The 24,832-nt window shown below is 38.5% G+C and overlaps 3 protein-coding genes across 3 annotated transcripts; all 3 read left to right on the forward strand.

Annotated features, from left to right (window-relative positions):
- The first annotated feature begins 3,379 nt into the window (after positions 1 to 3,379).
- Positions 3,380 to 9,554, forward strand: LOC311278421 (uncharacterized protein). Its single transcript, XM_084389244.1, has 6 exons — positions 3,380 to 3,592; positions 6,021 to 6,429; positions 6,515 to 6,850; positions 8,320 to 8,389; positions 8,700 to 8,732; positions 9,231 to 9,554. Exons 2-6 carry the CDS (start codon positions 6,030 to 6,032, stop codon positions 9,298 to 9,300), a joined length of 909 nt encoding a protein of 302 aa, XP_084245370.1. The 5' UTR covers positions 3,380 to 3,592; positions 6,021 to 6,029; the 3' UTR covers positions 9,301 to 9,554.
- Positions 9,555 to 13,935: 4,381 nt separating this feature from the next.
- On the forward strand, positions 13,936 to 17,304 carry LOC311286668 (uncharacterized protein). Its single transcript, XM_084402929.1, has 6 exons — positions 13,936 to 14,003; positions 14,418 to 14,607; positions 14,707 to 15,189; positions 16,287 to 16,347; positions 16,518 to 16,559; positions 16,842 to 17,304. The coding sequence occupies exons 2-6, from the start codon at positions 14,427 to 14,429 to the stop codon at positions 16,909 to 16,911; spliced, it is 837 nt and encodes a 278-aa protein (XP_084259055.1). The 5' UTR covers positions 13,936 to 14,003; positions 14,418 to 14,426; the 3' UTR covers positions 16,912 to 17,304.
- Positions 17,305 to 19,024: 1,720 nt separating this feature from the next.
- LOC311286809 (lysozyme C, milk isozyme) lies at positions 19,025 to 21,616 on the forward strand. Its single transcript, XM_084403106.1, has 6 exons — positions 19,025 to 19,063; positions 19,714 to 19,903; positions 20,002 to 20,202; positions 20,356 to 20,416; positions 20,770 to 20,817; positions 21,186 to 21,616. The coding sequence occupies exons 2-6, from the start codon at positions 19,723 to 19,725 to the stop codon at positions 21,283 to 21,285; spliced, it is 591 nt and encodes a 196-aa protein (XP_084259232.1). The 5' UTR covers positions 19,025 to 19,063; positions 19,714 to 19,722; the 3' UTR covers positions 21,286 to 21,616.
- Positions 21,617 to 24,832: the final 3,216 nt, after the last annotated feature.

A 24,832-nucleotide genomic window follows, 5' to 3' on the forward strand; every position in this document is an offset into this window, starting at 1 on the left:
TGCACACACTGCAGGAGGGATTTTGGCCCACTCCTCCACACAGATCTTCTCTAGATCAGTCAGGTTTCTGGGCTGTCGCTGAGAAACACGGAGTTTGAGCTCCCTCCAAAGATTCTCTATTGGGTTTAGGTCTGGAGACTGGCTAGGCCACGCCAGAACCTTGATATGCTTCTTACAGAGCCACTCCTTGGTTATCCTGGCTGTGCTTCGGGTCATTAGAGCCCTGCATTTCAGCCTGAGCCCGACGGGCCCCGACTTTTTTACGCCCCTAGGGCCGGGCTTCGGGCCAATTTTCACGTCATAGTTCACATGCGGGCCGGGCCTCGGGCCTTTTTTGGGTTATCCTTCTTTTTATATTTTTAGACATTAATTAAAAAAATATGAGAAGTTGACGTCGACGATAGAAGAACAAACATAGAAAGACATTTAATAACCTCATAACTTTCATAATCTTATAATTACACTGACATATGATTGACATGACAGTCTCACGCATGCAAGCAAGCGCACACACAGGTTTCCCGTCAGCGCAACCAACGATTCACCTCACGTGCAAATAATGGAAAATATTAAGAGAAAAATTGCAGAGTGATAGAAGAGAGGACTGGGTTAAAATCTTCCACTGTGGATGCTATTCTTTTTCTCCACGATGCTCTGTAAGAGACTGGTCTAACTTTTCGTTTGATTGGACTTTATTTTCGTTTAACTAATGGAAACTAGGCTACTGATGTTTTTCGTTTTTCGTTTGATTGGACTTTATTTTCGTTTAACTATTGGAAACTACTGGAAAAAAGAATGGCCATGTTTTGTGGTGCATTTTTGAGGTAAGATAACCTGCAAGTTTGTTTTTGATTTATTTAATTTAATTTGCTCTATTGCTCATTTCGTTTGTGAGCGCTGTTGCGAGCAGCCTGAGCCTGCCTCAGTATTTCAAAAAAAAAATGTACTCACTGTGGTTTAATAAATAAACATTAAACTAACTGTCTGTGTGATATGCTTGAAGTGTTTTATATCTATGGATTTTATTGTAGCCAAGTAAAGTATTAGCGTTGATTTGAGAGGCTAAATTGATCAAACATGTTTTACTCGCTGTCGGCTCGGCTGCTTGGTCGTCATTTTTTTTTTTTTTTTTTTTTTTTTAAATGCTCCAAACATTTGTCTAAATTAACTTAATAAAGAAATGAAAATAAAAGAAACATAACTAACAAAACGGACATATTTTAATGGCTGTAAATAGAGCAGGCTGCCGCTGTAAAAAAAAAAAAAAAAAAAACGGGCTCGGGTGGGACTCGGGCTGATAATTCTGATGAGCTGTCGGACACGGGTCGGGCTAGGGCCTGAGCGTCTCGGGCCAGGGCCGGGCTCGGGCCTAGATTTGAGGCCCGTGCAGGGCTCTACGGGTCATTGTCATGTTGGAAGACCCAGCCTCGACCCATCTTCAATGCTCTAACTGAGGGAAGTTGTTCCCCAAAATCTCGCAATACATGGCCCCGGTCATCCTCTCCTTAATACAGTGCAGTCGCCCTGTCCCATGTGCAGAAAAACACCCCCAAAGCATGATGCTACCACCCCCATGCTTCACAGTAGGGATGGTGTTCTTGGGATGGTACTCATCATTCTTCTTCCTCCAAACACGTTTAGTGGAATTATGACCAAAAAGTTCTATTTTGGTCTCATCTGACCACATGACTTTCTCCCATGACTCCTCTGGATCATCCAAATGGTCATTGGCAAACTTAAGACGGGCCTTGACATGTGCTGGTTTAAGCAGGGGAACCTTCCGTGCCATGCATGATTTCAAACCATGACGTCTTAGTGTATTACCAACAGTAACCTTGGAAACGGTGGTCCCAGCTCTTTTCAGGTCATTGACCAGCTCCTCCCGTGTAGTTCTGGGCTGATTTCTCACCTTTCTTAGGATCATTGAGACCCCACGAGGTGAGATCTTGCATGGAGCCCCAGTCCGAGGGAGATTGACAGTCATGTTTAGCTTCTTCCATTTTCTAATGATTGATGGCTTGATGTTTTGTATCTAACGCAGTGAAGTTGGGTGTTGATCATTTAAGGGTCCAGAAACTTTTTGGGCCACTTTGTACACAGTTTAAAATACTTTTCACTTCAAAAATATATTTTTTGGGACATTTACATGGTCTGCATATACATGCATTTCACACAACTGAACATAGATTGACAGTCTCTTCAGAGAAATGAATCATAGCGTATTTGAATACTCCAGACAAAACTGCTCTGTAACAACACAAGATGCATCTGTTCAGTTATTAATTACTGCCGAAACTATGTGGCAGTCCAGCTGAAAATAGATAATAGTAATCCAACCACAGGTGTGTGTGTGATACCAGTCCACCCACCATTCATGTCTGGACTTTCCCAGTTCATTACAGTACAGTTCATTTGAATAAATTAGAAAAGATAAATTAATTTATGTTGTGGCTTGTCGTCTTTCTGACATCATATTTAAGAGTGTATAAGCATAAAAGTATTTTTGTTATTTAAAATAATTAAATTATTATTATTTATTTATTTTTTACAGATTTTTGTCTTGTGAAGTACAAAGATATGGACTGTGAATAATATGTTAAGTTTAAGTTAAATTTAAGTTATTTTACACCATTAGATATTTTTGCATTGATATTCAAACTACAAATTTAACACTGAAACATTTAATATCATCGCAAAAAACATGTAATGCAAGAGAAGTGTCATGGGTTAATTTCAAATTATTGCACAGCACACCAAAACTGAGTGATGCTACCAAAATAAACTTAATGTAAATCCATTAAAATTAAGTATATTCAATTTGGTTTTGTTTTTCATATATAGAACGTTTTAGATGGGATCATTTTATGGATTTATTTGTAATTCATTAATTTAGTTTTATTCATTTTTAATTTGGATTAAATTTTATGAATTAAACAGCTCATAAACATACTTTATAATACTTTATACATTGAAATAACCCATTAAACATGAATGTATTATGCAATCAATTAAGACATTTCTCCTTATATAGAACCTTTTTGGCATGAAGGGTTCTTTAAAATTCGGTCAAGAACCCAATAATTCTATTTAGAACTCAATTGAACTGCATTAAAATAAAATATTATGGGGTCAATGATAACCTTTTCAAATTAAAAAGTAAAATAAAAAATACTGCAATTGCTTATTTATTTGCAGGGCCGCTGGTCAAAGGCTGAAGGAACATGTGTGTATATAGCACAACAAAGACCTCATAATCACATGGTTACAGTTTAAAATGAGTTGAAATGGTGAGAGGAAAAAGTGACGAGGCAAAACCTGACGCACCTCCACCTGAGTGTAATGTTACATAACACACCAGATTTCAAAATGATGAAGCAATACATGCCATTTGTCTTTGGAATCCAAGTAATGTAATGTTTTTTCAACAGGTTAAGTGAGTTTTCAAAGCAGTGAGCTCATCGTGTCAGTTTAGTATAAAAATCCCCACACTCATGCATTCAGTACACAGCGGGCGGTGGAAACAAACACCAGACTGAAGCAAGAGTGAAGACTAGATCTACATCTGCATCTACAACAGACAATAGGCTCTCTGGTAAAAATCACTTCTGAACTCTCTTTACGATAAAATGCTTTACCAGTAAATATTGCTCTCATTTATCTGCTAGGCTATACAAATGCTTCATATTTTATAACTATGTTAAAATATGCAACAGTAATAATAAGCCATTTGGTTGCAGAAGATCTAATGCAAAGTGTTTAGTTGCATGAGTGTTCCTCTAGTCTAGACCAACCAGTTGCTTTGCTAAAGAGCAGAATTATTAAAAAAACAATGTTTAAATAGCCCGATGGGCTTGACCAACCAAGCTTGAAACATTGTCAGAAAAAATTTGCAAAAATTTTACCCTTAGGTTGTCACTGGGGCATATCCTCAAAATCTTTTTACCTTATCTACTCTTAAAGTAATAATAATATGTACTATTAAGGTACTACTATGAACATTTAGGGGTAAATAAGGTACAAAGATGTACCTTTTTGAGGATACTGCCCCAGTGACAACCTAAGGGTACAATTTTTGCACATTTTTTCTGAACCCAGAAGGTTACTAATTATTGATTGTTAGGTTCCTTCATTGCAAGCATTTGATTGACACAGTTTGAAGAGAATAGACTAAGTCAGGGGTTCTCAACCTTTTGCAACTCGTGGCCCACCAATGAGTGTTTAAAAACATCTCGAGGACCACCTTTCCACACACATATGAGAGTATGAACACAGAATAACAGAAAATTCTAAAAGTACATAGATATACTCTGCTGTTAATCTGTTATGCCACTGTAGCAGACTAGGTCAAGTCAGCTATATAGATGAAAACTGTCCTTGTCAAAAAGACTTTGCAAATTTACTCAGTAACCATTCCTGTAACAATAACAGGCTAACATACCTGTAACAACAGGTCAGACACACAAGAGGGGATTCTCTCTATTCGCTGCAACATGATCTCTATACCACGAATGTTATTTCTCGTGCCATTTATACGGCAAAAATGTTTTTTTTGCGTGCATATGCTACGCACTGAAAACCCTTGGTTAGGATGAGGGGTGGGGAGTGCGTGCGTATTACACGCCATACAGTGCATATCATATGCACGCGAAAACTACGTATATGCAAGCAAAAACTATTTTTGGCGTATAAATGGCACGAGAAATAACATTCGTGGTATAGATACGAAATGTTCAACAAAATTCATTCACCCCAATTTACATAGCCTACTGTAAGTGTAATTTATCAGATATAGTTAGCGATATGAACATGACTGTTTAAAACAATATTATGTTGGCTTCCCAACACAGCCCAGTTTTGTTCAAATGTCTCGGCAGCTCTGATGGTTTTAGCGCCTCATTTGACAACATTTCTCCACATTCAACACCTGAATCCACATTCAACAACATTTCTCCACATGCGCCCTCGGCTTAAGGGGGTCGCACACCGGACGAGAAGCGCAGCGGCACGTCTTTAAAATTCGAACACATTATTTTCTGAGTGTACGCACACCGGCGGCGTCTCTCCGCAGCGCCAGCTATGGCTCAAGACGCTGTTCAAAATCCTGTTGCGCCACAGAGCGCCATTTACATAGTTTTATATTAAATTTACTACATTATATTTGTCTCAAAGCGTCGTTAATGTAGCCTATATACTGACTTCACCCTGTGCTGCAAGATACATTTAGTTTTATTTTCATTAAAAAATCAGCTGCGTGGATGAAAATGATCGGATTTTCAGGTGAGATTCTCAATTAATTCAGTTAATGTAGCCTACGTCCTGAGGTAAAGTGTTCAGACTGCGGACTCAGAAACGATTGTATTTAATTCTAATTGTAAATTTAATTGCAATCATAACAGTACAGACATTATCTTAATTTCGTAATGTCCTTAAACATAACAATATTGCTGGACATAAACTGAGAAAGTGCGCGTCCAGTGTTCGATACCTCGAGTTGTAGACGCGGCGCTGCGATTCTTGTCCGTGTGCGACCCCTTTAGTAGCCTACCTGCCCTTATAAAACCAAATTTAATGTATTCAGCGTCATATTTTCTTACCACACACTTCGAAGCTTTTCCTTGTACAGGTCTGTCTCCCACATATGCTTTTCTTTTCAGAAAACGATCCATAACGTAATGTTACTGCATCTGATAGAACAACATTCAATCTGACGTGATTGGTGTTGCGATATTTAAACCTAAATTAGCTTTTAGATAATGCATCTTGACTTGACTTGAGTGTTTTTGATCATATAAATTCATAAGAACAATTAGATAATTAGAAAGTAACAAGATTTGTAAATAAAAAAATTAATAAAAATTAATTTGGGGGTAGTCTATCACTGCCTACACGGCCCACCAGATAGCGCTCCGAGGCCCACCAGAGGGCCGCGGCCCACCGGTTGAGAATCACTGGACTAAGTTAAACTGCAGATTAGGATTGTTTCTTTGGACTTATTCATTGTCTCTGTGTTTAACCTCCAGATATCAGAGATGAAGAGCGTTCTCCCAGTTAAGATGTTGGCGGCGTTGGCTCTGGTTCTGCTGGTGTTCAGTGCGACTGAGGGACGGTTTCTCAGTAAATGTGAGCTGAAGGCTCAACTCGAGGCGGGTCTGGGAGGAAATCAGGGAGGAAGTGGGCCTGGAAGTGTCACTTCTGGGGTTGGAGTCGTGACCGGAGGTGTTGTTGGAAATGGGGCTGGAAGTGTCACTTCTGGGGTTGGAGACGTGACCGGAGATGTTGTTGGAAATGGGACTGGAAGTGTCACTTCTGGGGTTGGAGTCGTGACCGGAGGTGTTGTTGGAAATGGGACTGGAAGTTTGCCTGGAATTGTACCTGGAAATGGGCCTGCGCCTGGAAATGCAACTGTAGACTTAGGCCTCATCGCCAAAAGTAAGTTTATGAGAGTAAACACTGTGAGTTGAATTCTAGCAATGGTACAAATGTAAGCAAAGGGTGTTTTCCTTCTCTCTTTCAGTCGTCTGTTCTGTTGAACGCGTGTCAAAGTTCAACACCAACCTGGTCACCGGCATCGGATCTCCAGCAGATTCCCGTCCCAGACCAGCACAACGACCCAATGAAAGACCAGGGGGAAGACCTGGTCAGGGCCGTCCCGGTGGAAGAGGAAAGAGATCCCCCGGTGGGGGGCGAGACAGGAATCCCCCTAGCCTGTTTGGCGACAGTTCAGAGGAGGATTCCAGCGAAAACACCAGAGTTTCCACAAAACTGTTTGGGATCTTCCAGCTGAGCGATCGCGTAGCGTGCGATTCCGGATCTGGACAGAGTCTGAACATCTGCCGCATCAACTGCAGTGGTGAGTCACATGATACATTCTTTCTCATGAGAAAACGTAACTATTTTACAAGGTAGCGATTTACAAGGTTCGCACGATTTGAACGAAAATGCATACTTTTTAAAAAAGTCCCCCAGTGGTGAAAATCAAGCATTTAATGTTGTTGACTACAGGGGGACTTTAAAAGTAAGCGTGACGCTCCACCCCTAAACCTAACGTAGGGAATGAGCAGACTGTATGAAAACATACAGATGAGATTGTACAAATTAATAGAAATTAGCCACCAGTTCGCAAAAAAAAAGTAAAATAGTGAAAGAGTGAATTGCCATAAGACTGTGTTGATAGATTCTATATAGAAATTAGCATAAGCTGCTTTTCCAAACAGTTCTCTTTGACATACCTGTCAACCCTCCCGTTTTTCCCGGGATTCTCCCGTATTTTATACCTTGCTATCCCGCTATCATCCCGTTTAAATATTTTCCCGTATTTCTCCCGTATTTTTAATATTTCTATAAAAAAATTAAAATGAATCCCACTGAGCGCAAACCAGTTAAGCAGAAATATTTTGGTATGTTGACAGGTCTCTTTGCTTTAATGTTCTATTCTGTGCCAATCCGGTCCAGCCGGTACGGATATGGTTTAATTCACCACTGTGGAGCTGATAACAGAGCTATTTGTAATGTAATACAAATGCGTCAGTCATTGCATTGGTGACGCAAGAGTTTACAGATGATACGAGATGTAAATAACTGCTTTATTGAGGATGATCAGATCTTTCTTTTCATTTTATTATTAACTTGCGTTGCGTTAACTTCGCTCAAATAGCGCATTTGGCCATCTACAGAGCCATCATCTACACTGGTAGCCGAGCAACAGACAAGAAGTGACCAATCATGAGTGGCGACATCACACATTCTATCAGAACGATGAGAATTCCATGCCGAGAATAGTTTGTAACCAAGCTCAAGTGGAAATATAACTGGAACCTTTCCTTACCGTACGGTCCGATAGTGGAAAAGCAGCTAGCCTATAGTTTCATCACAATTTCAGTACGTCAAGTTTCCCAGACAGCAACATAGTGTCGGCCCAGATCCGGCCCACTTCTGGTACACACGGATTCCACACGGCCCAGATATGGGCCGGATCTGGGCCGACACTAGGTTGCTGTCTAGGTTGAGTGACGTCTCATGTGACTGGTCACAAGTGTAATCGAAAACCAATTAGATTCAATCTTTTATGTACACTTGTACAATGTGATTTGTATAAAAACAACATTTTTAGACAAAAGTGAGCATGAAGCTCCACCTTACAGAAAAATGTAAGAATGTGATTGTACGAATTCATACAATACGAACAATACACCAAAACCTAAAATAGTTATGAATTGCTGTCAGCTTGTGTTGATTTACACAATAGCCCAGTTTGAGCACAATTTCAGAATCATTGTAGATCATCTTTGAGTGACGTCTCGTAAATTTTGTCTTCTACAGCTCTGACTGATGATGACATCAGGGATGACATCACCTGCCTGAAGACTCTGTTGGACAGCGTGACCAATGCGTAAGTTGTCAACTTCTCACATCTACAAATCAGTAGTCAATTATAACAGTTGCAGGGTCTTGCTAATCACATGATCACAGTCTAGGCTCCATTAGCAGGCACCACTCATTTGCATGACTTAGCTCAATTTTAGAGCATTGCCAAAGGTCGCTGTTGCTTCAAATCAGCTAAATGAATTTGAATAGCAATGCACTTTAACTGCAAAACGCCAAACTAAAATAAACTAAACAAATGTATTTTTACAAATAATTTAACAAGTAATAGAAGCATATCTAAAATTAGTAATATTCCTGGTCCTGTTTTCTTACAGCCCTGCTCCAGTCTTCGCTTCTCGGCCCAAGAAGTAAGTCAAACAACTGCAAGATTACACGAGTCAAGAGAAAAACTGATTATTAATATATTTATATTTTATTCAATACCTGAAAGCTTAGAGGTTTAGGGAAGCACATTTTTCAAAGTAAAAATACATTTAGCTTAAATATTAAATAAATATCTTCTGGACAAAATAAATGTATGGTGAAAGTACCTAAACCTTATATATTTTTTTTTTCATCAATATTAGCAATATATTTAGTCGTTTTGGAAATATATATCAAAACATATATCTGAAAATATGCATTTTTGATATATAGTTTATAATATTTATAAGAGTATCTCATTAAGCAACATGATAAAGTCAAACTGAACTGGAGTCAATTGTTAGTCACAACTGCTTATGTAAATTACATAAACTGGGTGCTCCTGTGTTAACAGTAGCATCTACAAAAATAAGATAAGCTACAGCAATAAAGTATACAAGATGTCAAGCTTGTTTTACAAGTTTGTGTTTATTGTCTTTCAGGAAGCACATGTTGTACGTGAAGGAGTGCCGCAATGTCAATCCTTTGCTGTACTTTGCTGAGTGTGTCTAACACATTCAGTGTTTCTTCTCTCCAGCTTCATCCCAATGCATTACTGTAATAAACCCAACACTTGATGTACATTATGTTCTCAGACTTCTTCATGCCTTCAGTTGGACTTGTCAAAATGTGCCTGGAAAATGTTCTCAAAATAGCTACAAATACTTCTGCATGTACAATAGTATACCCCAGAATGCAAATAAAACGATATTCATAAAAGAGTTCCTTGTCTAAGTCTGTCTTCACAATAAAAACATCAATCAATCAAAGTTTGCATGAGTGAAAGGTTGAAAGCCTTTCTGGAATGAATATTTGTGTCCTACCCCTACCAACCATGCTGCAAATCTTGTGCAGTAAACGTCACACAGATACAAATTTCCCATTGGAGTTTTACACAAACGTTTTGTTCATCACAAAGCAAGTGTACACCATCCAAGAAGTCAGGATTTAGTTTGGTCTAGGAGTTTTACATGGTCTAGTAGTTAACTGGTGGACGTCGCAACTACACCATCTTTCTCTATTATTTTTTTACAGCATTTAAATCCCCCCCCAAAAAAATGTTGTTAGTAGATGTTTCATTCGTTTTTTGGAGGGCGCAAAACATTTATTTTCGTTTTACCTCTGTTTTATGGTCTCGTGTCTGATTTTCCCCCTGTGTCTGAGCACCTGCCTCAAGCTTCATAATGACTCACAATAAAAAATAAACTCTATTTAACCAAATCCATTGTGCAACGGCCGTTCCTCCCATTAGCAGAGGCATATTACATTACTTATATTACATAAGCAAATTAGTGGCATTGATCATGTTAACTGCTATGTACACAGTATGCTCTTTGGATTAAGGCAGCATTACAGGTCTGTCAGGCCATCGGGCAGTCGTTATTGTCGAGCCCTGCGATCTGACTTCTGACCTGCAATGCTGCCTAAATCATAATCATTCACTGTTTGTTCGTTGGCCAGAGGAGAACTGGCCCCCCGACTGAGCCTGGTTTCTCCCGAGGTTTTTTTTCTCCATTCTGTCACTGAGTGAGTTTTGTTTTCTTGCCACTTTTGCCTTTGGCTTGCTTAGTTGGGGACATTTAAAAGTGCTCTAAGCGATGTTGGGTGACGTCACTTCTTGTTGACGTTCAAAGTATTGTCAAACAAAACGTAGGCTAGCTCGACCCTCCCTCCTCCTCCTCATCCCGTCCCCTCCCCCTCCCATCCATGCTTCCTGAAACAATCATGAACCATTTAGAAAAACCAAACTGGATTTACCCACCTGTCCAGCAAAAACAGAGCCACCTGAATGTTGGATTGGAAGCCCTTCTGCCGGCGGAGTTCTCGTCACCTTTTGAACGCTTTTCCGATGTAAATTCGGGACTTCGCGCGTTCCTTCTCCTTTTCCCTATTCTTTGTTATTTGTTCATCGGAACGTCGTCTCTTTGGTCGTGTGTCGGCCATGTCAAAAGAATATAATTTTTTAACATTAGTCGTTGTCTAGGACAGTGGTTCCCAATTCCAGTCCTCGTGACCCACTGCTCTGCACATTTTGTATGTCTCCCTTATTTAACACACCTGAACCAGATCATCAGCTCATTAGGAGAGACTCCATGAACTGAACTGAGTGTGTCAGATAAGAGAGACCTACAAAATGTGCAGAGCAGTGGGTCACGAGGACTGGAATTGGGAACCACTGGTCTAGAACATCTCTCCTCTAGCTAACTTCCCTCTTCATGCTTCTCTCTCCTCCACTCCCCACACCCCCCTTCATGTGCACGCGCACTAACCCCCCACCCCCAAATCATTCTTGTCGGTTATTGGCTGGAACCCTGTTTGTTATGTTTCGTGGTCCAGTCCAGGCTGGGTCAGTTTGTTTTTCTTGCCGTTTGTGAAGCCTGGGCTGTCTACACACGTTTTTTTACAGTGTGTTCAGGGGATAGGCAGCTAGCGGATAGTGAGGAGATGTTTGCTGTATGTGACAAAAAAAATTTGGCCTAAAAAACGCATGACATCGTTTAGAACACCTTTAACCCTCTGGGGTCCTTCGGGTCCAAATGGACCCGAAGCGTTTAAATAAAAAAATGTAAAAAATCATAGCTTCATCGGAATGGTCCGAAATTTGGTGACTTTGTTGGTACTTGGTATATGAACAACCAAAAAAATTGGGGACAGGATTTGAATAGTCTAAGTGGTTGTAAAAAAAATTGTCACACTCAGGACCTTCGGGTCCAAATGGACCCACCATAGGAAATGAATGGGAAATTGGCAAAAATGTGAAAATGCAGAGTTTTTTTGTGCGTACAATCTACAAATCAGCCACGATCCAGAAAAAAAGCACACAACAGTGAAGGGGTTAATCTATAAAACATCAAGAGTGCAAAACAGACACATCCACACACACACACACACACACACACACACACACACAAACACACTTTTATACACATACACACTAATAAATTCAGATTACAAAAATCTGTTTTGAATTTTTAAAAATCACAGCTTCATTGGAATGTTACGAAACTTGGTGACTTTTATGGTATTAGGTATGTGAACACACAAAAAATATTGTGGTCATGATCCAAGCACGTCACACTTCTGTTCTTTGGTCAAAAATGACCCCCATAGGAAATGAATGGGAAATTGTCAAAAATATGAAAACACAGAATTTTTTTGTGCATACAATCTACAAATCAGCCAGGATGCAGAAAAAAGGACTCAACAGTGAAGGGGTGAATCTCTAAAACATCAAGAGTACAAAAAAAACCACACACACACACACATTTTTTTTAATAAAAATAAAATAAAAAAATACATATATAAAAAATGTCTATTATATTCAATGGGAAAAAATGGGTCATAATTATTGCATAAATATTAATTAAAATCATAAAATTATCTCAAAACACCAAAAAAGAAAAGAAAAAATATGATAAAAAACAAGTTAAAAAAAATATATGATTTATTTTTAATATATATATTAATCCCGCCCTCCGGGTCCATTTGGACCCGAAGGTCCTGAGTGTGACTGTTAAACGAAGGACCCCAGAGGGTTAATATTCAACAATATTATTGATCTGCCTGCATTGACACTATTATATGAGAACTGAACTGAGCTGGACAATGACATTTTCTCCAGAGCGGCTATATATATAAATGAACTAAATTAATAACTTTTTTTACAACAAAAATGAACCATCACTGAACTTACTTAAGCTGGACTGTGACGCTTTTTTCTTCTAGAAACAAACTTTGTTGCATTATTTTCCTGTTATCTCTGTAAAGCTGCTTTGACACAATCTGTTTAGTAAAAAGCGCTATATAAATAAAGGTGACTTGACTTCTCAATTCCAGTGTTGCCAAGTCCATGGACTACTTTTAAATTGTTGCCGCAGGTTTAGCCTATTTTTATTCCCGTGGCTCGATTTCCCCTAAAAACCCAACCCCCGAACATACAATTTCGGCAGTGAATTCGACTCCTGACAGGGAAAATCAAATTGGGCTGTATTTGATTGGTCATAGGGCTAGTGTTGTTATGCAGACCTGGCAACCCTGCTCAGATCAGAGCAATCAGGTGCAATTAAATAAATTCTGTGTTTATTCTGTGTTCACCTTTGTTGCCATTGGCTTGGCTTGCTTAGTTGGGGACATTAAATTTAACATTTAATTTAATATTCAACATTAATATTGATCTGCCTGTCTTGACACTATTATACAAGAACTGAACTGAGCTGGACGATGACATTTCGGTTTACTCCAGAGCGGCTATATGTATATATATATATAAATGCACTAAATTAAGAACTTTTTAAAAACAAAAAAGGAAACATCACTGAACTTACTTTAGCTGGACTATGACGCTATTTTCTTCTGGAAACAAACTTTTTTGCATTATTTTCCTGTTATCTCTGTAAAGCTGCTTTGAAACAATCTGTATTGTAAAAAGCGCAATATAAATAAACGTGACTTGACTTGCCGTTATATAATAAAATAACATTTTAAAAGAAGGTGAATGCATATTCACAAGAAATATGAGAAATAATCAATGAAATTATGCGTACAAAATTGTTTATTCTTTTATCACGTTTACTGTTTGTCCTGTGCCATGTGGAATTCATATTTACATGCTGGAAACCAACAGGAAGAAGGTCAAAGCAAGCCTTTTCCCCACAGTATTTGTGCACTATTTGAATACACTCAAATAACCCTCACAGCGCAGCTCAGAGATTTAGATTAAGATACTGACTGAAATGGTGACAATTTCCACCTAAAGTTTCTCATACTGAACCAGTAAAGCATCTGAAATAAAAAAATAAAGCTTTTATAAAACAGTTAGTTTATTATATCTTATACACAAGTGTTTGAAGTGTAATGATCAGCATGCCATAAGCGAAGTTGCATGGAAAAAGCGACAAATATATCTACGTTTCCTGAGAACAAACTCTGGATTATGAAACCCATGTTTGTGTGTGTGTGTGTGTGTGTGTGTCTGTGTGTGTGTGTGTGTGTGTGTGCGTGTTGTCATAATCCAAAGACAAACAGCATCTGTTTAAGAATAACATCACAGTAATACGATCTCCTCGTAATGATGGGATGGACTAACCGCACAGGTGGAGGTCACTCGAACATATATAAGATGGACCACAGTACAGAAAAAACACTGAGGCTTGAGAAGAAGATCCTCAAACAAGCATCATTTCAACAGAACGTCTGGTAAGACACTTGACAATTCGGTTCGTCATGATACATTATTTCATGTTTTTTGCTCAAATTAATAATTAGATGTTCCCAGCTGATTATTGTTAAAAAAAATAAAAAAATGTTGTGACTGACTTTGGTGATAATAATATTTAATATAATTAAAAATATATATACATTGAAAAAAAATTGTCACCTTTGATGAAAGCTTCTGCTGAATTATTATGTCTAAAACTAGTTAATATTTGAGTTTTAATCTATGAAATCTATATAAATAAAGATGTTTTTTGTGCATGATAAGACCTAAAATATTAAAAATATTAATATTATCCCCAATTCAGCTATAAACTTGCAAATAAAAAAGAATTGAATACTATTGATCTGTTCTTGTCTTTACTTGAAGATGTAATCAGAGTTCTCTGGATTTATCTAATGTGTTTAACCTCCAGATATCAGAGATGAAGAGCGTTCTCCCAGTGAAGATGTTGGCGGCGTTGGCTCTGGTTCTGCTGGTGTCCAGTGCGACTGAGGGACGGATTCTCAGTAAATGTGAGCTGAAGGCACAGCTGGACGCTGCTCAGTTTCAGCAGATTACGGCCATGGGAGAGAAAATAACCGTGGACAATCTCATCGCTAGACGTGAGACGATTTTTCTTTCAGCTTTTCTCTCCGTCTTCAGAATGCCAAACTGCCATGTTTTATGTCAATTGTGTCTTTCTTTCTTCCTTTCTGTGGCAGTTGTCTGCCAGGCCAACAGCTCAGCCTTCAACACCAGCTCTGTCAAAGCCATCACGGTCTACAATCAGGAGTATGAACCAGCTCAAGCCCTAGCTCAAGATAAATCAGGAAGCCCACCCAAACCTCAGGCACAAGCCCCACCCAATCCTCAGGCACAAGCCCCACCCAAACCTCAAGCCCCACCCAAACCTCAGGCACAAGCCCCACCCAAACCTCAGGCACAAGCCCCACCCAAACCTCAGGCACAAGCCCCACCCAAACCTCAAGCCCCACCCAATTCTCAGGCACAAGCCCCACCCAAGCCTCGCGTACAGGACCCCAATGAAGGACCAGAGGAGTCCGGCCATGAGACCAAGCCTCCACACCAGAATGCTACTCACAAAGTTTTCGGGCAGCTGTACGGCGTGTTTCAGCTCAGTGATCAGCTGGCCTGTGATTCCGGCATGATCCCGTCGCTCAATGTCTGCAACATGAGCTGCTCTGGTGAGTTTAAGGCCCTGTTTACTCCTTTAAGATGTGTTTTGGTCGATCGGATCACAAGTAGACGAGGGAGACACATTCCCGTTCACACCTGGTGTTTTAATCCGTCTCTTTTGTCCACTCTCAGCCACTTCTGTCCTGATTTCTTTGAGGGGAGGGTCTATGGGCGGGTAAATGTAGGGTCTTTTTTTTTTTAGATCTTTCGATCTAATGGACGAAATAAGCTCTCGCAATTTACATTTGAACACGACCGGAGACGACGGAAAAACACACGGAGATCATCAGCTTTAGTTTCGGCTCTGACAGACGCAAGATTAGCCGAACACTGAGTAGAGATGCGCGGATGGGCTATTATTTCATCCGCAACCGCATCACAAAACTCAACATCCGTCCGCCATCCATCCGCACCAACGTTTTTGACCAATTTTCAAAACCGCACCCGCCCGCCATCCGCTGATTGGTGTATACATAATATTTTTCATTTGTTTGGTTCAACCGCCCGCCACCCGCCCGAATTTAATTCAAATATTATTTTTCGTCACGTCATCCGCGGCTGTAACCGCCAACCGCGCATCTCTAACACTGAGTGTGTGTTAGAAATCAGGAATAGAGAGAGAACATTGTGCTTGATACGTTTTTCATCTTCAAATCAAACTTGAGTCTCCAGCCGACAGTTTAAACCTCGTCTGACTAGAGCTCTTCCCATAATGTTCACGCATTAGATCAGTAGACGGAGAGAAGACGGTGTTTTGTGGCTGTTTGAACACGTTCGACCACATGAAAAGCGAAAGCAATCCGGTTGACTTTGTTTTCAACTTCCTCTGGAAGTGGTGGAAAGTGGACGAGCTCAAAACGTTTCAGGACCCCGTTTACACCTGGATTTAGTGTCGTCCACTTGTGATCCGATCGACCAAAGTGCATCTTATTACCAGGTGTAAACCGAGCCAAAGAGGCAAAACTGCATATCAAATGTAGCACTTAAGAACTGCATTTATCATGAACCACATCGTGTTTTTAATTTCTGCATTGAAAATCTGAAAGTTTTTCAGTTTTTGAATTCTGGTTTTGAATTCTTTTTCTTCTTTTATTGCTTTTTAAAGCTTTGACTGATGACGACATCAGCAATGACATCGCCTGCCTGAAGACCCTGATGAACAGCATGTAAGTTCACACAAGCTCAAACACAGGCTAGCTTTAGTTACCAATGGTGTTTAAAATATTAATTCAAAGCAGGCTTTGGTATGATAAGAATCGCATGATAAAAAAAATGTATTAACACAAATTTGAAAAGAACTGAAACTGTAAATATTACGCGTGTTATTTCTCAACAGGGACCCTAAACCCAAAGAGAAGTCCACTGATGTTAATAATATGTAAGTTTATAGCTTCACTGGTTCAAGTATAGTTGTACAAATCATGTGAAATCATAAATTTAGTTATTGTAGTTAAATGCATTGCCATATCAGCTTCATAGGCTATTACATGGCAGATACATATTCAACATTCAACAATATAATATAATATAAAAAATAGAAAATAATTATTACAAAACTATAAAATTCAACAGAATAATACAAAATACAAATGCGTTTGAAGCTTGAACAATATAATCAGGCCTGAATGTTCAATGTGTGATTGTCTTTGGTGTGTTACAGTTTGGAGACGCTGATGGTGAAGGAGTGTGACTCTGTCGTTCCCTCAACGTACTTCACAGACTGTGCTTAAAAACACACACGGACCAACAGACTCGCTCTAGCTTCCTCCAACTGCATTACTTACAAACACAATGAACAGTCTGATGGTTTCCATACCTCTGGTAATGAGGTCAATATGAAGGTGGTGGTATCTTAAATGTCTAAAGACTTTTAACAGAGGGAGTTTGTGCATTAAGACACTTTAGTTTGTTGCTGTAATACTGTGAATGTTTACATTTCTGTCTAAATATATATTACTGTGTCTAATATCATTGTGTTGCTGCTGCTGAGGGCTTTTAAATACTGTCACTTTATCATAAACAATAAAATCAAAAACTGGAGTGCTTTTCTTTTCCTTATTACATTAAATCAAAAAGCTTAAATAACTGGACTTGTCAAGTGGTAAAGTTTTGGCTTCGTCATCACCAGCTCTTCCTGTGGTCTGAAATCTATTGCAATCTGCATTGTGCATTTTACGCTTAGGGACATGGTGATGGAAAAATATGAGATGGGAGAATTTTTTTTTTTTTTTTGTGTATTTTGTTTTAAAACTTTTGCACTCGCCCAAGAAACTCGCAAAGAACTCAAAAGCTTTGCAAGTGAACGCAAAGTTTCTCAAGGGAAGGCAAAAGTTTTCCAAGTGAATGCAAAGTTTCTTGGGGTAAGGCAACATTTTTGCAAGGGAATGCAAAGGTTTTGTGAGCAAATGCAAAGTATCTCGGGGGAACACAAAACATTTGGGAGAGAATGCAAAAGCATTTACATCATTTTTCCTACCATCTCATATCTGTTTTTTTCATCACCATGTCCCTTTAAGGATTCCATAAGACTTTACAATACTTATGAACATAATTATGAGGGAATTTTTGTTCTTGTTGTAAATCTAGTTGCTGATACATTGATATGGAGTGGAATGATTAAATATAATAAGCAGAAAAATGTCATTATTTTAGATCATACAAAAACCAAACTAATAATTTTTATTTTAGAAAGTCAAAATTTTTTGAACATTTTATAATAAATGTATTCAACAATATTAATTTCAATATACATTTTATTTAAACAATATAAATATTTTCATTTTGTCAATGTACACTGCATTTTGTGAAACATTTAATTTCTTACCAGACGTTCTGTTGTTGGAGATACAGATGATTGAGAGTCTTTAAATGTTCCTCAGTCTTCACTGTCTGTGACCCATCAGACTTATATATGTTAGAGTCGCCTCCACCTGCACCCGCACCTGTGCTTTTGGTTCAACCCAACATTAATACTGAGATTAATGTTTGATGCTCGTCTCAGAGAAAGACTGTCTCTCCCTGGAGAGTTTTGGTTCCTCCCAAGGTTTCTTCTTCATCCGCTTAAACCAAACAACCAACCATCTTTTAGGCACTATATTCTGCAAAGCAGCTTGGATCCCAAAAAAACATTATGCCAATAAAACTTAACAAAAGAACTGTATTACTATATACTGGGCAATCTTTCCAAGTAAAGCATCACTGTTCCTACATAAATTTGCAAGCTGCATGAGCCTTTCACACACTAACGTAAGCTGCAAAATCATTTACTGTGACAATGCTGAAGAACAAGTCTGATTTGAATCGGATAATTCATTAAGTCCTAAATTATCCTTGAATTAGGCCATTGTGAGTTTCTAGAAACGGCTATTTAAATGACAGCGCCTTGCCCAAAAAGCACTATTGCACAAAAGCATTAAGTCTTCACAGGGAATCGTCAGGTTCACGCCACCAACAGATACACCCAAGAAAAAGACAGTGAGGATTTATAGCTTTAAAAAGCGTTCATGCAACATCAACTCCAGAAACACTCACAGCTGGAAATTATATGAAAGATACAAACTAAAATGAACGTGTTTGACAGCAAACACGAGCCAATTTTCTTCACTTATATAGGAACAATGATGGCACAAGACTGTGCTTTCTCAAGATGGTTGGTTTGGGTGGATGGAGAAACTTTGGGAGGAACCAAAACTCAACAGGGCGAGACCATCTTCCCCTGAAACACATTCAGACCAAAACAATATTAATCTCAGTATTAATGTTGGGATGAACCAAAAGCAAAGGTGCAGCTGAGGTGGAGACGACTCTAACATATATAAGACTGATCGGTCACAGTACAGGACAGTGAAGACTGAGGAACATCTGAAGACAACAAAACATCTGGTAAGAGTAAGTTTAATATGGTTCTTCCTGCAGTTTTGATTGCATGTTGTGTTCAAACTGGTAGGGAATGCCTTGCTGGTCATTGTGACTGCAACACATGTACAGTATAGTTCATTTGGGGTTGGTAAGATGTTTGTTTTTGAAAGAAGGCTGCATTTATTTGATCAAAAATACAGTAAAATCAGTAATATTGTGAAATATTATTACAATTTGAAATGTGTTTTCTATGTGAATATCTTGTAAAATGTAATTTATTCCTGTGATCAAGGCTGAATTTTCAGCATCATTACTCCAGTCACATGATCCTTCAGAAATCACTCTAATATGATGATTTGATGCTCAAGAAACATTTCTGATTAGTATCAGTGTTGCATATTATTATGGAAACTGTTATACTTTTTTATGGAAACTGAACTGAATTCTCTGATGAATAGAAAGCCCAAAAAGAACAGTATATATTTAAAATAGTTTTTTTTTTTCACATTATAAATGCCTTTACTGTTGCTTTAATCAATATAATCAGCTGTGATGCGATCAGCATAAAATAATGAGTCGTTTTAATGCGCTTCTGTGCAACCGAATTAACACAACTGACTGAAAAGAAGCTTCCAATTTATCTCTGCTTTCACTTGTCTCTGTTTAACCTCCAGATATCAGAGATGAAGAGCGTTCTCCCAGTGAAGATGTTGGCGGCGTTGGCTCTGGTTCTGCTGGTGTCCAGTGCGACTGAGGGACGGATTCTCAGTAAATGTGAGCTGAAGGCTGAACTCGAGGCGGCTCAGATTAAGGTGATTAGAGCCATGGGAGACAAAATGACCGTGGATGATCTCATCGCAAGACGTGAGCTACAGATTCCCTATCCATATATTTATGTCGCATGATGTGCAGATAAAAGGTTGATCAGCCTCACAGCCTTTATTCCCTTTGTTCTGTGGCAGTTGTCTGCAAGGCCAATGCCTCGGGCTTCAACACCAGCTTTGTCAAAGCCATCGCCGCCAAGCCTAAGGAGAATGTGTCCATGAAAAACGAAAAGCAGCGGCCCGCCTGGCATCTGTACGGCGTGTTTCAGCTCAGTGATCGGCTGGCCTGTGATTCTGGCATGATGCCGTCGCTCAATGTCTGCAACATGAGCTGCTCTGGTGAGAAAATGCCACACCAATCATAACACTATATCCTAAACAATGATTTGTGAGTTTCTGGACTCAAAAACTGACAGATTCCTATGGCTCTCAGTATTCACAGTGAGCCAGTTTGAAGAAGGTTTTGATTGTTTTTTCTGTTTCCTCCAATAGCTTTGATTGACGATGACGTCACAGATGACATCGCCTGCCTGAAGACTGTGATTGGCAGCATGTAAGTAGCACACACACTACTATGATCTAGATGTCATTTAATGTGCTGAAAAAACATTTTGTGTAGGATTCACTTTGAAACATAATTCATAATTAGAAAGAAATGGCAACTAACACATTTTGCAGTAGAAAAACTGAAATGGTATTTTCTGGTAAAACTACCCCAATAATCTTTGTTTTATTTACAACTACAAATAAAAAGCGTTTTTGACAGTGTAGTTACTGGATGGCATTAGGGCAAAAGCGCATGCGAAGGGAAAGTTAAGTCTAAAAGGCCTCTATGAAAATGTGCACAATATATAAACACTCAATGTAAGTCTTATTACATTCATAACATGTTTTCTTTCTTCACAGTAAACCTAAACCCAAAAACGCTTCTGACATCACTCTTCCACTTGCAACGTAAGTTGAAAAAAATAAAATGTATGATCCTTTATATATGCAAAAAGAAGTCTGCAGAAGTCTCTTTTTTTCACAATAGTGTGTGAGATTATTTTTGCATATATATATTATTTATAATTTTGCACACATGTAAACCCAGTGCTGTTTAATCGATTAATCGAATTTAAATTAGTAAATATATATGTGTAAATTTGTAAATGTATATATGTGTGTGTGTGTGTGTGTGTGTGTGTGTGTGTGTACACACAGTATATGTACACACAGAGATATATATATTATTAATCAAATTATTTACCTCAAGTATAAAGGCTTAAGAAGTAAAATACGGCCTGAACGTTCAAAGTGTGACTGTTGTTTGTGTGTTACAGATTGAACACTATTTTGGTGAAGGAGTGTCGCTTTGTGGTTCCTTCGCGTTATTTCGCTGAGTGTCTGACTGCAACAACACCAATTGTTTCAATTGATTGATTTTACTGAGAGAAACAACAGCGTGATTTTACTCTTCTGACCTGTAAAACTGTAGGTTTGTATCAGTGATTTACAGAATCAAAATATGTATATACCGTTACCTACAATATCACTGCATGATTTCTGTCAATCTAAAAACACAACAGTCTGATGTTCCCATGGCAACTGCTTTGATTGAATGGTAATGAAGTCACTATGATGGTGGTGGGACCAGCGTGAGTTTAAACATATTAAGGCTTTGAACAGAGGGTGCTTGTGCATGAATAAACTTTATATTAATGCTGTAATAATGTAAATGTTTGGTGGCGTTTTAAATTTCTGTCACAATTGTAACTGTCTCTGCTCCTTGAATCACACTGTGCTGATGCTGAGTGCGATTTTGATAATATTTGTGATTGTGAAGAGCAAGCATGCTTGTAAAAATGATGGGCGCGAACGGTTCAAGTTATGTTTATTCCAAACACTGTGATAGTGTGCTGAAGTACAACATGACGACAAGCACTATGATCATCCGTCACTGTCCATCAGTCTCACCCCAGTCAAAAAGCCACTTAATTATAGGGGACATTTTTAGTCTATATTATATATATATATATATATATATATATATATATTATATGTATGTCTACAGTCAGACTCTTTACCTGCTCTACTCACCTGTGATCGTCCAGTCTCCTGTCTTCCATCATCTAACATCAAGTCATCATCCTCTCAACCATCGTCTGGTTCCCGCTGTTTCCCCAACACTCTGCTTTCAATAAACACAGTTTCACTTTTATCGACAGAAACGAATCATTGTTATAAAGCTCAACACAGTTAGTCTTATTGTTAGAATCTCTTGTTTCCTCTTGTTTACCGCGAGTCACATGTTTATACCTCAGAGACAAAACTATTCTGTCACTGGCTAACAGCATAATCAGAAAGAGCTTAAGTTATTTATGGTAATTTTCTCCACCATACAATATATATTTAAAGGGACTATGTGTAGGAATTTCTCCCAACTAGTGGTGAAATTGTATTTTGCATTCAAACGAATAATGCTCTCCAGCGCCTCACTTTTTCAAATACGTGTTGCATCTATGGTAGCCGTTATGTACCAAAAAGCTATGACAGGATGTCTTATAATAGCACTTCGAGTTTTTCTTCGGGTGAACAGGTTTGTTATTTAAAACAAACTGAAACTTGAAACAACGAAAAAAAGAATGTTACAGTATCAATTACTGACTGTGAAAAACATTAACTATGGTAATTAGTAGTAATGCCTTCTTTACTCGTTATATTTTTTGAAGTACGTGCATTGTTAGATATCATCATCATCATCAGAGCCTTCTCTAACGTTACTTTACTCAATAGCTGCTATTCATCAAAGAGCCTGTTTAACTTTTAACTACAAATGTTCTACTGTCTATATAATAAAGTACACAACCAAGCAATGAAAAAAAAGCTTGTAATTAAGACCGTAACATTGACTTACCTGTCGAGAAGAACGCAGGCAACTTCAGGGGCTCTTTTGAAAGCTTTCTCCTGCATTAGCTATCCCGACATTAACCCTTGTTTTTGTAATCTCCGGTCACGTTTCCTTTTACGGTCTATTTTGGACTTTTTTCGACGACGAGGACTCATCCTGTGACTCAGCGTATGTATGAATGAACGGTGTATAAATAACCGTGCAGTGCAGCCTTTTAAACTTGCCGCGGCAGTGACAAGCGCCTCTCACTGCTCTGCGCCTCCGCTTCTGCTGGCTTCAGTCACGTGACGCTGGCTCTGAACGAAACGCGTTGTGGAAACGCGTTGGCCTAGTACTTTTTGTCCCTCTCTGCTATTATAGTTTTTCAAGATGGCGGAACTACATGGAAGCCTCCGTGGACCTACCCGCCCCATGTATATAAAGATAATAAATTCTTAGTCTGATCATTGGCATAGGTATTTGTACACCATTGAGGGCATATTTTTTAATAAAAATATTGATTTTAGATAATAAAATACCTAAAAAGCTACACATAGTCCCTTTAAATTAAGTGCATTCCATAAAGCAACACAAGGCATCCAGCTTTGTCCTCGCCTTTGACAGAAATGTCGGGCTTTCTGTGTTTTCACTGTTATACGGTAGGGGGCGCTATTACACATCTTCTGAAAGAGTACAGAATCTTCGGATCTAAACACAGGCGAAGAAGCAGCTGTCTGTGTTCTATGGTGTTCGACTCAGGGCCGTAGCTAGAGGATTCGGGGCCTCCTGAAAAAATATTGATGTGGGCCCCCTCCACCCTCCACCAATATCATATACTGTACAATATATGGGCATGGAGGCCCACATATAACAGAAGATGGTGATGTTGTTGTAAAACCTTTATTGTAAAAGTTAAATGTTTATATAAAAATTAGAACTAAAAACTAACAAAAAGCAAGAAATTGTTAAATAATAATAAAACCAATTTAAAAAAAGCAACAGCAAAATAATGTTTTTTTTTCCAGATCAGTCTGTTATAATTCATAAATCAAAAAGTAAACATTTAGAAATTGACAAAAATGCAGTCAAATAAAAAATAAAAATAAACATTTATTGTCTTATCTTTTAACAAAGATAATATGGAACTGGTAATAGCCTACATTATTAAATAAAGCTAATAATTCATCCAAGTGCAGTGTGTTGTAGGCTATTTGTGTTTTCTTGATGTAGCCTAATAAATACATCATCAGCCGGCAGGTCAGGTGCATAATGCAATGCGTCGTGACTCGGATCAATTATTTAACTCTATTTACAATAGTGTAAAAAGACAGGGATTGTGGTGCGCACCGATAATGAAGAGTGACAGAAACACCTGCAGGCTGTAGACGGTAGTTTTCTTATTCCCAGCGAAATAACAGTACAACCTGTCTTTAAGAACGTCTTGATCGACTGGGATACATCAACTCTCCTGGCCTCCCTCTCCTTCTTTTCATGGCGTTTCTGGTACCCTGATTTATGTTTTCTTTTCCCCTACATTTTTTCAGTCAGTCAGTCTCCTGCCCTTCCACCAAGTTCATCGTTAACTTCAGGCACTACCAGCTCAACTCTGATTGGTTCTCTTCACGAGCTGGGGTGGGACTTATCATTTTATTGGGTCCATCTGATGTTTGTCACTGACTGAATAATTAATAAATACTTTAAATCGGACTAAACCATTTTTATGGAGGTAAGAGAAGCAGATATTTGAAAAAATATTTAACCAAATTGCATGTTTTTGTGGTTTTCATTTAAATCTCAGGCATACAACTAAAATAAATATTAGAATTAATCATACAACAGGGGCCTATAGTATAACTGCTGGATTTTGTGGGGCCCCCTGAGCAGCGGAGGCCCCTATAATTGTCACCACCTTTCACCCCACTAGCGACAACACTGCTAAGACTATTATGGTTGCTACTGATAAAAAAATAGATAATTAATCATAACTAACTTTTATTTTTCTTGCAGGATTAACATTTATATACTTTTGTGTCTGAACATAACAAAAAGGGGAAATTAAACTAGACAGATGTCTAAATATATAAACTCGTGACTGAGTAA

This window comes from Rutilus rutilus, assembly GCF_951802725.1.
Source record: "Rutilus rutilus genome assembly, chromosome: 2".
Classification (NCBI taxonomy): Eukaryota; Metazoa; Chordata; class Actinopteri; order Cypriniformes; family Leuciscidae; genus Rutilus; species Rutilus rutilus.